Source organism: Pimephales promelas, chromosome 17, assembly GCF_988280905.1.
Source record: "Pimephales promelas chromosome 17, fPimPro1.hap1.1, whole genome shotgun sequence".
Classification (NCBI taxonomy): Eukaryota; Metazoa; Chordata; class Actinopteri; order Cypriniformes; family Leuciscidae; genus Pimephales; species Pimephales promelas.
In genome coordinates, this window is record NC_142785.1 from 33142748 (window position 1) to 33155702 (window position 12955).

At 35.7% G+C, this 12955-nt stretch overlaps 1 protein-coding gene across 1 annotated transcript in view; it reads left to right on the forward strand.

The window, feature by feature from the left end:
- polr3a (polymerase (RNA) III (DNA directed) polypeptide A) overlaps positions 1-12955 on the forward strand; it is a 44052-nt gene that overhangs the window by 20058 nt on the left and 11039 nt on the right. Inside the window, exons 15-22 of the mRNA XM_039650698.2 lie at positions 341-505; positions 592-764; positions 840-951; positions 2199-2317; positions 3880-4017; positions 6758-6928; positions 8147-8260; positions 11724-11810. Coding sequence (XP_039506632.2) covers positions 341-505; positions 592-764; positions 840-951; positions 2199-2317; positions 3880-4017; positions 6758-6928; positions 8147-8260; positions 11724-11810 — 1079 coding nt within the window. The remainder of the gene's footprint in view (positions 1-340; positions 506-591; positions 765-839; positions 952-2198; positions 2318-3879; positions 4018-6757; positions 6929-8146; positions 8261-11723; positions 11811-12955) is intronic.

A 12955-nucleotide genomic window follows, 5' to 3' on the forward strand; every position in this document is an offset into this window, starting at 1 on the left:
AATGTCCCATTCATTCAAATGAAACAGGATGACTAATCGATTCTTGAGATTTAAGAATCGATATCGGTTCATAAAAATGAAAATCGATTAATATCGAGAAATCGATATTTATTACCCAGCCCTAATTCTAAATGTGGTGAAATTAAGCAGAATTTCTGAAAACAAAAACAAAAAAATAAGATTGTTAAATTTGATAAATGTCGTGATTACAATTAATTGGATGTTTGGGGAAAAGATGTAAACGATTTCCTGCAAAAGAAGAAACCCTTCTAATATAAGGGCACTTTAAAAGTGTTCAGAGTTGTAACCTGTGTGTGTGTGTGTGTGTGTGTGTGTGCAGTTGTGGTGATCCAGAACAGTGAGCTGATGTGTGGCAGTCTGGATAAAGGAACTCTGGGATCCGGATCCAAGAACAACATCTTCTACATCTTGTTGCGAGACTGGGGTCAAGACGAGGCGGCGGATGCCATGTCACGCCTGGCCCGTCTGGCTCCCGTTTACCTCTGTGAGTCTTCAGTGTGTGTGTGTTTAGAGAGAACGGTGTCATCTTAGCGGCCCCTAATTTAATAACAAATGATCATTTCAACGAAGCGAATCGAGGCTTCTCCATCGGGATCGGAGACGTGACGCCCGGGCAGGGACTCCTGAAGGCCAAGCAGGAGCTGCTGGACGGTGGATATAAGAAATGTGACGAATATATCGAAGCCCTGAAGACGGGCCGGTTACAGCAGCAGCCGGGCTGCACCGCCGAGGAAACACTCGAGGTGACTAACACACACACACACACACACACACATTAGATCTGATTACCTCTGTGTGACCTGTGTGTGTGTGTCCAGGCGTTAATCCTGAAGGAGCTGTCAGTCATCAGAGATCACGCTGGCAGTGCGTGTTTGAGGGAACTGGACAAAAGCAACAGCCCGCTGATCATGGCCCTGTGTGGATCCAAAGGTACTGGAACTAATATATAACTAAATATAAATATATATATATATATAGTAGGAATGGGATGGTACATGTATTCGTATTGAATCAAAACGGTTCAGTGCATTGATTTACACGACAAATACACGGTATAAAAATAAATAAAAATTGCGTGTAAATTAATAATTAAAAAAATAAATAATCTGTTTTTTATTTTTAAGTTACACATTCTACATTGATTAAAGAAAATCAAATGTGTTTTTTAATGGTAGTATTAGTATTATATACGGAAATAAACTAAATAAGTAATTAGTATTTATACTTCAGATGAGAATAGTTAAGTGTTAATTAAAATGAAAGAAATCAAATATATTGATCTGAAATATACCAATTCATTCAGGTACAATTAGCAAACATATCTCAAGTCTTTATTAATTTAATTAATAAAACTAATTATATAAAACTTTTGGCTATGTACTACAAATAAACTGTTTCAATGCTTTTACTTTAATAAAACTTAAAAAAATACATTTTCCTTTAATCTAGCAAACACACACACACAGAGAGAGAGAAAATGCTCCAATAGTAATACGTTAATTACATGAATTAATCAAATGTAGTAATAAACAGGTGGTACAGCCTGAGACATGCGCAATAAAAACTGTTTGCCTTCTGCATTTTGTTTTGGTTTTCCCCCCATTGTACCGAACCGTGACTTCTGTGTACCGTTCCACCCCTAATATATACAGTAGATATCATATTTACAGGGCTAAGGTGCTTAAAATGCTTTAAGTATTGAATTTGACTTGAAAACAGCCATATTTATAAAACGGTACTTGAATTATTGAAAGACAGTACATGTGAAATTAGTGTTTAAGTTTATAGATAAAACAATCTTTTCACTCCAAATGAACGCAGCAGCCCAATTTCGCATGGCTATGAGTGTGATATTGCTCATAAATACCCAAGTGTGTGATACATCTTTCATTCTTCAGGTCAAGGATAATATTCAAAGCTTTGAATAAACTTTGTCATAGTATCCTAAAAAGTTACCAGTCATTGCTTGTGTTGTACTTTATTTTGTTTTATTAATTTTTGTTCATCTATTTACCCTTTTTAGAATTTGAAAGATAATATATATATTGTTTGATAAGTGAGATTTCTGATTGAAGTCCTTTACAAACCATTGAAAGTCCTTGAATTTGATTTGACAGTGTCTGTACGATCCTTATAAGAGTCACAAACCTGTGTGTTTAATATCTCTGCGTCTCCAGGTTCCTTCATTAACATCTCACAGATGATCGCTTGCGTCGGGCAGCAGGCCATCAGCGGCTCGCGTGTTCCTGACGGCTTTGAGAACCGTTCGCTGCCTCACTTCGAAAAGCACTCCAAAGTAAGACGTTTTCTTCGCTCTGTATCCCTTTCTCCCAGCATGCATGAGTGATTCTTCAATTACAGCAGCTTTTGTCCTTTGTCTGCTGGGATTTGGTTTCAAATAAATGCTTTATGCAATTAACAAAAAGCCAATCGTTGTGTTGCACAGGATGGATTATAATCGCTTTAAACTATATTTAATAACTTTACAATTACTTTTACCCCATTTTGAAAATTCAGAAATAATGCATGCGGTGTTAAATTGACTTCTAGCAGCGAGTTGCCACGGGTCCCTGAAATAAGTTTGTGAATCTGGAAAAAAAGAAAAATTCAAGGCCCATGAAAGGTTGATTGATTTGATATCTTTATTATGAATTTTGAACATGTAAATGCAATTAAAAAAGAAATCCGAGAAAGGTAAAAATTAATAGGGCTGTCAAACGATTATCCAAAATAAAAGTTTGTGTTTACATAATATATGTGGGTGCACCGTGTATAATTACTTGTATATATGTAAATTCACACACATGCATGTTTATTTAAGAAAAAAATAAATAAACATGCATGTGTGTGAGGAAAAAAAAAGAAAAAAAAATATTTATATATATATATATAAAAAATATTTATATATAATATAAATGATATATAAATCTGTATACGGTATGAAAATATTTCTGAAAATACAAGCATATGTGTGTATATATATATATATATGAAGAGTTCAGATGCAAAAGCCTCTAAATGTCATTTGAAATTTTCTTCTTTAATGATGATTTTTTATCAAACTTGTATATTTAAGTTCAGTAATTTCACTTAAATAACAATTAATAGGTAATTATCATTGCCATTTAAGTGAAATCACTGAACTTAAATATACAAGCTTGATAAAAATGATCATTCTAGAAGAAAATTTCAAATGGCACTTAGAGGCTTTTGCATCTGAACTCTTCAAATATAAATATATATATATATATATATATATATAAAATAATTATACACAGTTCACCGACAAATATTATGTGAACACAAACCTTTATTTTGTATGTGACTAATCGTTTGACAGCCCTAGTAAAAAAACAAATGAACAACAAAATAAAACTATTCTTTTCATTACTTAAAAAAAACTCTATTTAAATGTACAAAAAGGAGTAGGAAGAAGTAAATATACTAGTTTTGAAAATAAACATTCATAGATACAGGTCCTTGAAATTGCTTGAATTTATTTAATTTTTAATTAATCGTTGTGTTGCACAGGAGACATTATAGAAGCCGTTTGAACTATATTTAATAACTTTAGCAATTAGTTTTTCCCTATTTTGAAGTGTCAGAAATAATGCATGTATTTAATTGACTTCTTGCAATATTTGCGTTATTAATTCCAAAGTTTGTCCAAAAACTGAGTGTTTTCATTACCGCAGTGTACCAGTGAATATTTCATGGTGCTTTGCTTTATGATTCTGTTTGTATGAAGGAATTGCTTCAGAACTTTTAAAAGTGATCAGAGGTCGAAGACGACACAAACCAGAGGCTGTGTGGAATAAAAGCAACGTGTGTGTGTGTGATTGTTCTTTCATGTTTCAGCTCCCTGCTGCGAAGGGCTTTGTGGCGGACAGCTTTTATTCTGGCCTGACGCCCACGGAGTTCTTCTTCCACACCATGGCTGGTCGAGAAGGGCTGGTCGACACCGCTGTGAAAACAGCAGAGACGGGATACATGCAGGTACGACAGCAGATCAAACATTAAAGATCCCCTGTGGTGAAAATCAAGCTTTAATGTTGTTTGTGTTTTTAATTTGCTTTATTCCACGGGCTGTTTAAATACTCGATTCTGATTGGCTGGAGGGTGTGCAGTAAAACCCTTTAATGCACAGGTTGATGACATGATTCATGACTCCGTTTTACCATTTCATTAGAGAAAAACTGGTCATCACACACGCACAGAAACTCAAAGGTCTTCACAGCAAACCGTCAAAATAAAAGTTTGGTTTAACTTAAAGAAATTGACAGAAATAATTATATTAGGCTACTGTGCAATAGATTTAACTGTCAATAAATATGGAACCTTGAGACTCAGACCTTTCTAAAAATATGTGTTTTGTCAAGATTAGAAAAGGTTTTGATAATAAATTATTAAAGATGATGCCCAAAAGGGGAGGGGCCTAATAAAAAAATATCGTTTCTATGGTAACGCAACGTCCAATTTCAAGTTCGTAAGCTTTCAAATGATACCTAATTTATGATAGCTACTAAAATATGTGATATAATAATAATAATAAAAAATATATATTTATATATGAAGAGCTCTTTTCCAAAACGCGTTAAACGACATTTAAAAAAAAAATGAGTTTGTCGTGTCATTCTGCTGCGGACAGAACCCTTTCACTGCTCCATCAACGTTTCATGCCGAATCGCTATATTTCCTTGTTTAAAATGTACTGCAAGATACAGTCTCTTTCCAAGCCGCGATAAGCGCCAGCCCTGTTTTTAGCCTAAACACGATAAATCCTCAAATTCAATGAACGCTCTACACAATCCAGCACGGCGGCACTCTGAACAGAGGTTTATTATGTTCATTCATTCCTCAAAATGAGTCCTAGTTTTCTAGTCGACTAGTAGTAGATCATTTAAGCCATTTGTATTATCAGTAATCACATATATTGATTTAATTAATTGGGAGAGAAACCATATGAGCGTTTTTAATTGCATATTCCGCATCTCAACGTATGCATAAAGCTTGCCACAAAGAACCGGCAAAAGTAATGATTATGCATGAAACATTTGAATTGTTTATTAATAAACTAGTGTTTTCTGTCAGTGTCAGCAACAAAGATAAAGTTGATGATGCTTACTCGCCATCTTCGCAGTGAACGCGCATATAGAAACGCATACTTCGAATTAGCCGACATACGCAGAGAGTTGCCAATTTATTTTAGTTTTTAATTGTTTTGTTTAAAAGTAGATATTTAAAGCTTTCTGTAGCCTAGTTCTCAGGCCTGTGTGAGGCAAGCATCGCGGTGTTTCGGTTCATATTATGAGACGCGCTCCGGTTCACCTGCGCGCCTCTGTGTCCTGATTATATTGTCTGATATTTACTTCTAATGTATTAATCCAGTCAATTTGTCGATGAAACATTTATTAAAATGAAGATACAATTTATATGAAACGAAATTTACAAGCTTTCTACAAAACAAAACTTAATAAGTGGTCAAAATCATGTCTGACGCACTCCAAAAATATTTTCCGATATTGGGCAGCTTTTGAATTTTGATCCTATCTTACTCATCTCATGCGGTTCCCTTTTCATAGCCTACTCAACATAGATGAAATAATAAAAATAAGTAATGTAATATTATTAAAAACAAATGTGAAATGTTTATTTTGTTTTTTTGTTTTTTTTAACTTATATTTAAGCGTCATGCTGCTCCGCTTTGCTCACATGTTATGTAGCCTGTGTGTGTGTGTGTGCATGTGCTGGAGGGGTGCCCATCCCTTTTTTGAATATCGTTATCATATATTGATCATTTTTAATAATTTGTTTTTTTCATGCATATGTTGAAATTGGTACTATTTGTTTGAGGTTTGACTCTTTACTAAAAATGACTTTACTAATAATGATACAAAAAATGGATGGATTTATAGCGTTTTGGAAAAAAATAAAATTAACTTTTAAATTATCATTAACAATATTGTTGTTTGATTTAATAATTATTGTTCAAAATGTTCAGACTGAACCAATAAAACATTTAAACAGGATAATTTGAATATTCACAAAATGTGTGGGTCTAGGTAAAAAATGTAGTTTTCCTGAAAACTATTGAAATGGATTTATAGCGTTTTGGAAAAGAGCTCTTCATATATATATATATATAATATATTATACTTTTTAGAGGACTTCTTACGTTACTTTTTAAAATATAATTTTATCTTTTTTTATTGAAAAATACTAATTATGTTTTATTATGAACTAGCTCTAAAAACCAAAGTTTCAATTATTAAAAGTGTGTGCGTCGACTTTTTGTGACAAAGGTCAGAAACTCTTGTAATGATGTCGATTTTTTTTTGAGGCGCTCTCTTGTCATAAATTCATATATTAATGTTCATTCATAATTTGTAAGGAAGAAACAGCGCTAAAATATCTATTTAGGAGGCTTAGACTTTTCCAACGATATATAGTTTGTCATGACTAGATTAGGATTTAATAGTAATATAGTGAAATAAAGTTTGGTTGCCCGTATATTGTCGTAATTATAAACACTGGTTTGAAGAGCAGATATTTTTAAGATAGCATTTAATGAATCAAAACCCACTTAAAACAACATACTTCCGCTTCCACCATCATTATTCCAGCTTAAATTCAAAATGTATTGCCGTTTAATTGCACTTGTGTCATTGCAAAACTGACTTTTTATAATTCAGCATTTTCCTAAGTGTCTTCTACAACGTGTGTGTGTGTTGCACAGAGGCGTTTGGTGAAGTCTCTGGAGGACTTGTGCTCTCAGTACGATCTGACGGTGCGCAGCTCCACCGGTGACATCATTCAGTTCATCTACGGCGGAGACGGACTCGATCCCGCGGCCATGGAGGGGAAAGATGAGCCGCTGGAGTTCAAGAGAGTCCTGGACAACATCAGAGTAGGTCTCTCAAAAAACGTGCATGATAAACACAAACATGTTCATTAAAATAGTTTATGTAATCTTACCTCCTCAGAATTCAGATTGTTTGAGGAACAAACCAAATTTATGTAGTTGTTCTCTTAAAATCTGGCATCTAAATGTAATTTGCATATTTAAATTAGCTGGTTGGATTATACAGTGTTTGCTGTCATGAGGCTTTTTTCTGTTTCGGAAATTCCTTATGGGATCCATTTATATTTATTTGTCTGGATAACATTTTAATGGTCACCTAATCAATTGAATTCATAAAACTTAACCGTTTTATGTATTTATAAATGTTAAAACGTGCATGATTAACATGACATTATTCATGTCAGAATTCAAATTGAATGAGGAACAGACCAAATCGAAGTAGTTCTTGCATCTAAATGTAATTTGCATATTTAAATTAGATTTTATTTATTTTTTTTGGTTTTTAAAATACATTTTATTTATTTGTATGGATTACAATTTAATGGTCGTCAAATCAATTGAATTCGTAAAACTAACAATTCAATATATTTATAAATGTTAACGATAATTGGGTCCTTTAAAATCTCTTTATTTTTCTCAAATTCTGTTTCGCTTTTTTCTGTTTTATGATGTAATACAAATTGTATCCTCAAACATTGTGAGAATCATATTCACACAATTTTTACAATATAATCAATCTTATAAAATGTAATCAAACAAAAATATAACAATCCGTTTACAAAAAATAAAAAAAATTATATAAAATAAATGCAAAATGAATGATTTTATTAACTTTTTAAAATAAACTTCTGCACAACAGAGGTTTACTTTATAATTTAAAACATGCATAAAATCTCTTTCTGTTTAACTATTATTTTTACTACTTTAGTACATTTTACTGTACAATAATACACACATTATAAGACCTAAATAAAGTCACATTTTCACCACATCATTTTCTCTGCTCGTGGATGAGCAATCAGGGTGGATTCTGGGATTGTGGTGTTTATCATCAAATGTGAGCTGATATTTATGAAATAGTAGAGTTGTGGTCTGCCATCAGTTTCGTTCAATCACAGCTGGCCTGTTCAGATTGTGATCACTGCTATCTGTAGAGTCTAAGTGATTGTAATGGTGCTTGAGGACGCTGGGATGTGGAAACGCAGCGCTGAAGAGCACTTTACACATCATTTCCTCCCTAGTCTGAACGCTTTGTGTTGACAGGCGGTGTTCGGCTGTCCGGGTGAGCCGGCGCTGAGCAGAAACGAGCTGGTTTTGACCACCGACTCCATCATGAAGAGAAAAGACTTTCTGTGCTGTAGAGACACGTTTCTGGAGGTGAGACGACGCACTTTTGATGTCCCTTATGTTGATCCAAACCTGAATGAAATGTATGTCTTTAGTAGAGCACAAAAAAAGTAGACGATTAGCTGAATGTTCACGCTGCTCTTTTCCACACAATCAGATCAGACCGTGAGCTTGAGCTGTCAAGCACTAAAAAGATGCCATTAAAAATGAAAAATCATAAGTCTGAGGTCTAGAGGAATAAACTGCAATTGACTTTAGATCAGTTGTTCGCAAGATGCCTGAAAATGAATCAAATAAGCTTTAAAATGATTATGGTATGTGGTAAGCTCACTTTATTATTATTAATATTATTTTTTGGGTAATTAATTCCCTCAACAACTATCATTTTTATTTATGAACCAAATTTATTGATTTATTTCCACAGCCTTGGAAAACCTGCATATATGAGCGAATTTTAAGTGTTATTTATAGACCCTGAAAAGTCATAGAAATGTTATGGCTAATATAATTTTTTCTAGTTGTGTTAAACCTATTTTATTGGCTAGAACATGCTGAGAAACTGTAATTTTTGAGATGATAATAATAATAATAAGACCAATAAAAAAAAAAATATATAAATATATATATATATATATATATATACGAAATGTTTTTCAGTGTTTATTATATATATATATATATATATATATATAATAAACACTGAAAAACATTTCGTTATTGAAACTTCTGAAATTACAGGGTTTGTTTATTAAAAGTACATATTTTTTGGGCTGTAAATCTTTGGTTAGACACCGAATCGATTCACAATTCATAGGAATTCTATTCAGGAAGGATTTTTGATAATTTGATATTTTTTATGTGCGTTCATAGGATTATGTGTCCTAATGTGTCTTAGTTAAGAGCATTTAACCTGCTTAAGATCACTGTCGCTTTCATTGTATTGGAAAAGAGCAGCGTGAACATTCTGCCAAACAACTTCTGTTTCTGTTTCTCAGAAGAAAAGAAAATTGACGAAGCTCATTTAGAGGTGAATTATTCCTTTAACTCATGAAGCTCATGGTAATTTCCCCACATTGACCTGGTTGACACTGTAAAAAACATGATATGTTATCATAACATTTTTTTCTTCTGTCAAATCAACTTTCTGATGATTAAATCAATCTCCTTCATTGTATTAACTCAATTTTTCAATTTCAATGAACTTAAAGTTTTAAGGCAACCAGGTTACTTCATTTTTTTTACGTTAAACCAACAATATTTTTTACAGTGTCTGATCCACAGCTCTGATCCCAAATGTATGAATTGACCATCCAACCCCACAGACGAAGAGGATTTATCAAACTAAAGAAAAATAATGAATGACCATCTTCAAATGGGGTCAAAACCCTTTCCTCTCTCATTTGAGGCAGCTCTTCACTGTGTGAGTGCTGTTTATCAAAGCGGAGATGCACTCGACTCTCATAAAGGAAAACGAGTGGTTTTACTGTGTTCCTGAGGGCTGGCGTGAGGATGCTGAAGAGCAGACGCGTTTAAACAACACTGAAACGCGAATCTCTCAAATCTGCTAAATGGGTTAAACCTCTGTCCAGGTTGCATAAAAACACATTCGTCACTTAAAACTTATGAGTGTGTACCTGTGTTGTAGTACTCGAGACTCGGACTCGTCTCGGACCATATTTTAATGGTCTTGGTCTTGTCATGGACTCGTGTCCATTTGGACTCGGAATTGACTCGTACTCGAACATTTTTTTTTAGGTCTCGGACTTATTCCCGAGTCCACTCGTGTTCAATTCAAAATATTTTTCATGATTATTAATGTATGTTAATAAACTATTTCTTTAAATTGATTGACACGCCCAGTGATTGGTGATTTTCTAGTGCGCAACTGCGCATGACTAATTGTAATAAAATAACTTTTAACACCACCTACTATGTGGCCTTTTTACCCTAAACTGATCATATTTTTTACACTACAAGTAAATTCAGTAAAATAAAAAAATGATTTCTCTAAGTAAATAAAAGTAAATTAGGTAATCAACCCTCACTGGTCTCGGTCTCGACTCGGACTCGACTTGGACTCGGTCTTGACTCGGACTCGAGTGAGGTGGTCTCGACTACAACACTGGTGTGTACGTGGTTTAAGTGCCCGCTATGCTATTTTAAAGGTTGTTTTGGAATCATTCGAGGTCAAAAACACTTCAATATTCCCATAATACACTGCAGCATTAGCTCTTTTCTCTGATTCGGTCTCTGTAAACCCCACCTGCTGTGATTGGTCGGATTTGCACTGCTTATTATCATATGTGAATCTCAGTGAGACGAACAGTGACGATGACGTGGGTTTTACTGTAAAACAGCGTCTCCTCGACGTGAACAACACGAGCCGAACTCTTCCAGTCTCGGATGCACTACAGTGCTTGAGGGCGGGGCTAAGAGACTCTGTTTAGCCAATCGAGACCAGAGGCGGGCATTATGCAAATTAGTTAAGTTTCAGTTCAGAATCACTTTTTTCTTTTAAGAGACAAGCCCTTTTACATTCACAATCTGCTCTGTTACACACTACATGAAGGGTAACACCTGAAAAGCATTATTTTATTAGTTTATTTTCTGTAGTCGGTGTTTCTCCTGTATGCGTTCAACTGAAGCGTTTCCGCTCAGTGTCTGTGTGTTTCGTTTAAAGGCTCTGACAGACACTGGCAGTGACAAGTACTTACAGGTATTGTACGGCATCATCAGCATGATGTGTGAGTTTAGATGAGTTGTGTTTATATGAGAGCGGGTGTGAGTTTAGTTCAGCATGTAGTAACCAGTGTTAATGTGCTGATGCTGATCTACACACACTAATCCTGATGCACGCTTTCAAACCGGCCGTGTGAGGCTTTCAGGTTTGTGTGAGTCTGAAGATTTAAGGCCTCAAAATGTGACTCAGTGCCTCATATTTCACCCCAAATCAAAAGAAATTATTTTGCTGAATGATTTAAATCATCATGAATGAAGTTAAATCATTTTCTAAGTCATTATAAATCTGTGATACTTTAGATTTATTTTATATACTATTGTAGTATTTATTATTATTTTTTTGTAATTTGAGTATTTTTATGTGATTTTGGCCTTTTAATTAGTTTCCGTTGTAAAAATGTTTTTATTTAATTTAATTTTAAGTTCTAAAACTTATTTCATTTCCATTTGTTGCGATGGCAGCATTTTTAATACATTAACGTGAACATTTCTAATAATGTTTCATCTAATATATATCTAAAAAAATATTTTGAGTATTGAGGTGATATTTTATATTTTTTACTGAATCTGTGAGATTTATCCAGTTCTATCTGTTTTATACTTTTTGTGCATACTGTAGCTGAATTGGTATGAATGATCTTGCTGCAGGTAGTGAGCTCTGCATTGCATTTTGGGTTAATATTGCTCATGTAATTATATAAAAATATCTTGTAATTTTGCTTTCTAAATGCTTTGAAATTCTTTTCAATTGTAGGAAATCAGAAAGTTCATAAAAACAATTTCGGAGAGAATCAAAAAGACACGCGACAAGTATGGCATCAATGACAACGGAACAACAGAGGTGAGAGAGAGAGAGAGTGAGAGCGAGAGAGAGAGTGAGCGAGAGCGAGCGAGTGAGGGAGTGTGAGAGAGCGAGTGAGTGAGTGAGTGAGTGCAAGAGAGTGAGTGAGAGCGAGAGAGTGAGTGAGAGTGTGAGAGCGAGCGAGTGTGACAGAGTGAGTGAGTGAGAGCGAGAGTGTGACTGAGAGTGTGAGAGAGAGAGCGAGAGAGTGAGTGAGAGCGAGCGAGTGAGGGAGTGTGAGAGAGCGAGTGAGTGAGTGAGTGAGTGCAAGAGAGTGAGTGAGAGCGAGAGAGTGAGTGAGAGTGTGAGAGCGAGCGAGTGTGACAGAGTGAGTGAGTGAGAGCGAGAGTGTGACTGAGAGTGTGAGAGAGAGAGCGAGAGAGTGAGTGAGAGCGAGCGAGTGAGGGAGTGTGAGAGAGCGAGTGAGTGAGTGAGTGAGTGCAAGAGAGTGAGTGAGAGCGAGAGAGTGAGTGAGAGTGTGAGAGCGAGCGAGTGTGACAGAGTGAGTGAGTGAGAGCGAGAGTGTGACTGAGAGTGTGAGAGAGAGAGCGAGAGAGTGAGTGAGAGCGAGCGAGTGAGGGAGTGTGAGAGAGCGAGTGAGTGAGTGAGTGAGTGCAAGAGAGTGAGTGAGAGCGAGAGAGTGAGTGAGAGTGTGAGAGCGAGCGAGTGTGACAGAGTGAGTGAGTGAGAGCGAGAGTGTGACTGAGAGTGTGAGAGAGAGAGCGAGAGAGTGAGTGAGAGTGTGAGAGCGAGCGAGTGAGTGAGAGTGTGAGAGCGAGCGAGTGTGACAGAGTGAGTGAGTGAGAGCGAGAGAGTGTGACTGAGAGTGTGAGAGAGAGAGCGAGAGAGTGAGTGAGAGTGTGAGAGCGAGCGAGTGTGACAGAGTGAGTGAGTGAGAGCGAGAGAGTGTGACTGAGAGTGAGTGAGAGTGTGAGAGCGAGCGAGTGTGACAGAGTGAGTGAGTGAGAGCGAGAGAGTGTGACAGAGCGAGCGAGTGAGTGAGTGAGTGCGAGAGAGTGAGTGAGAGTGTAAGCGAGCGATTGAGTGAGTGAGTGAGAGTGAGCGAGAGAGTGAGTGAGAGCGAGAGAGTGAGTGAGAGCGAGAGAGTGAGCGAAAGTGAGTGAGTGAGTGAGAGCGAGAGAGTG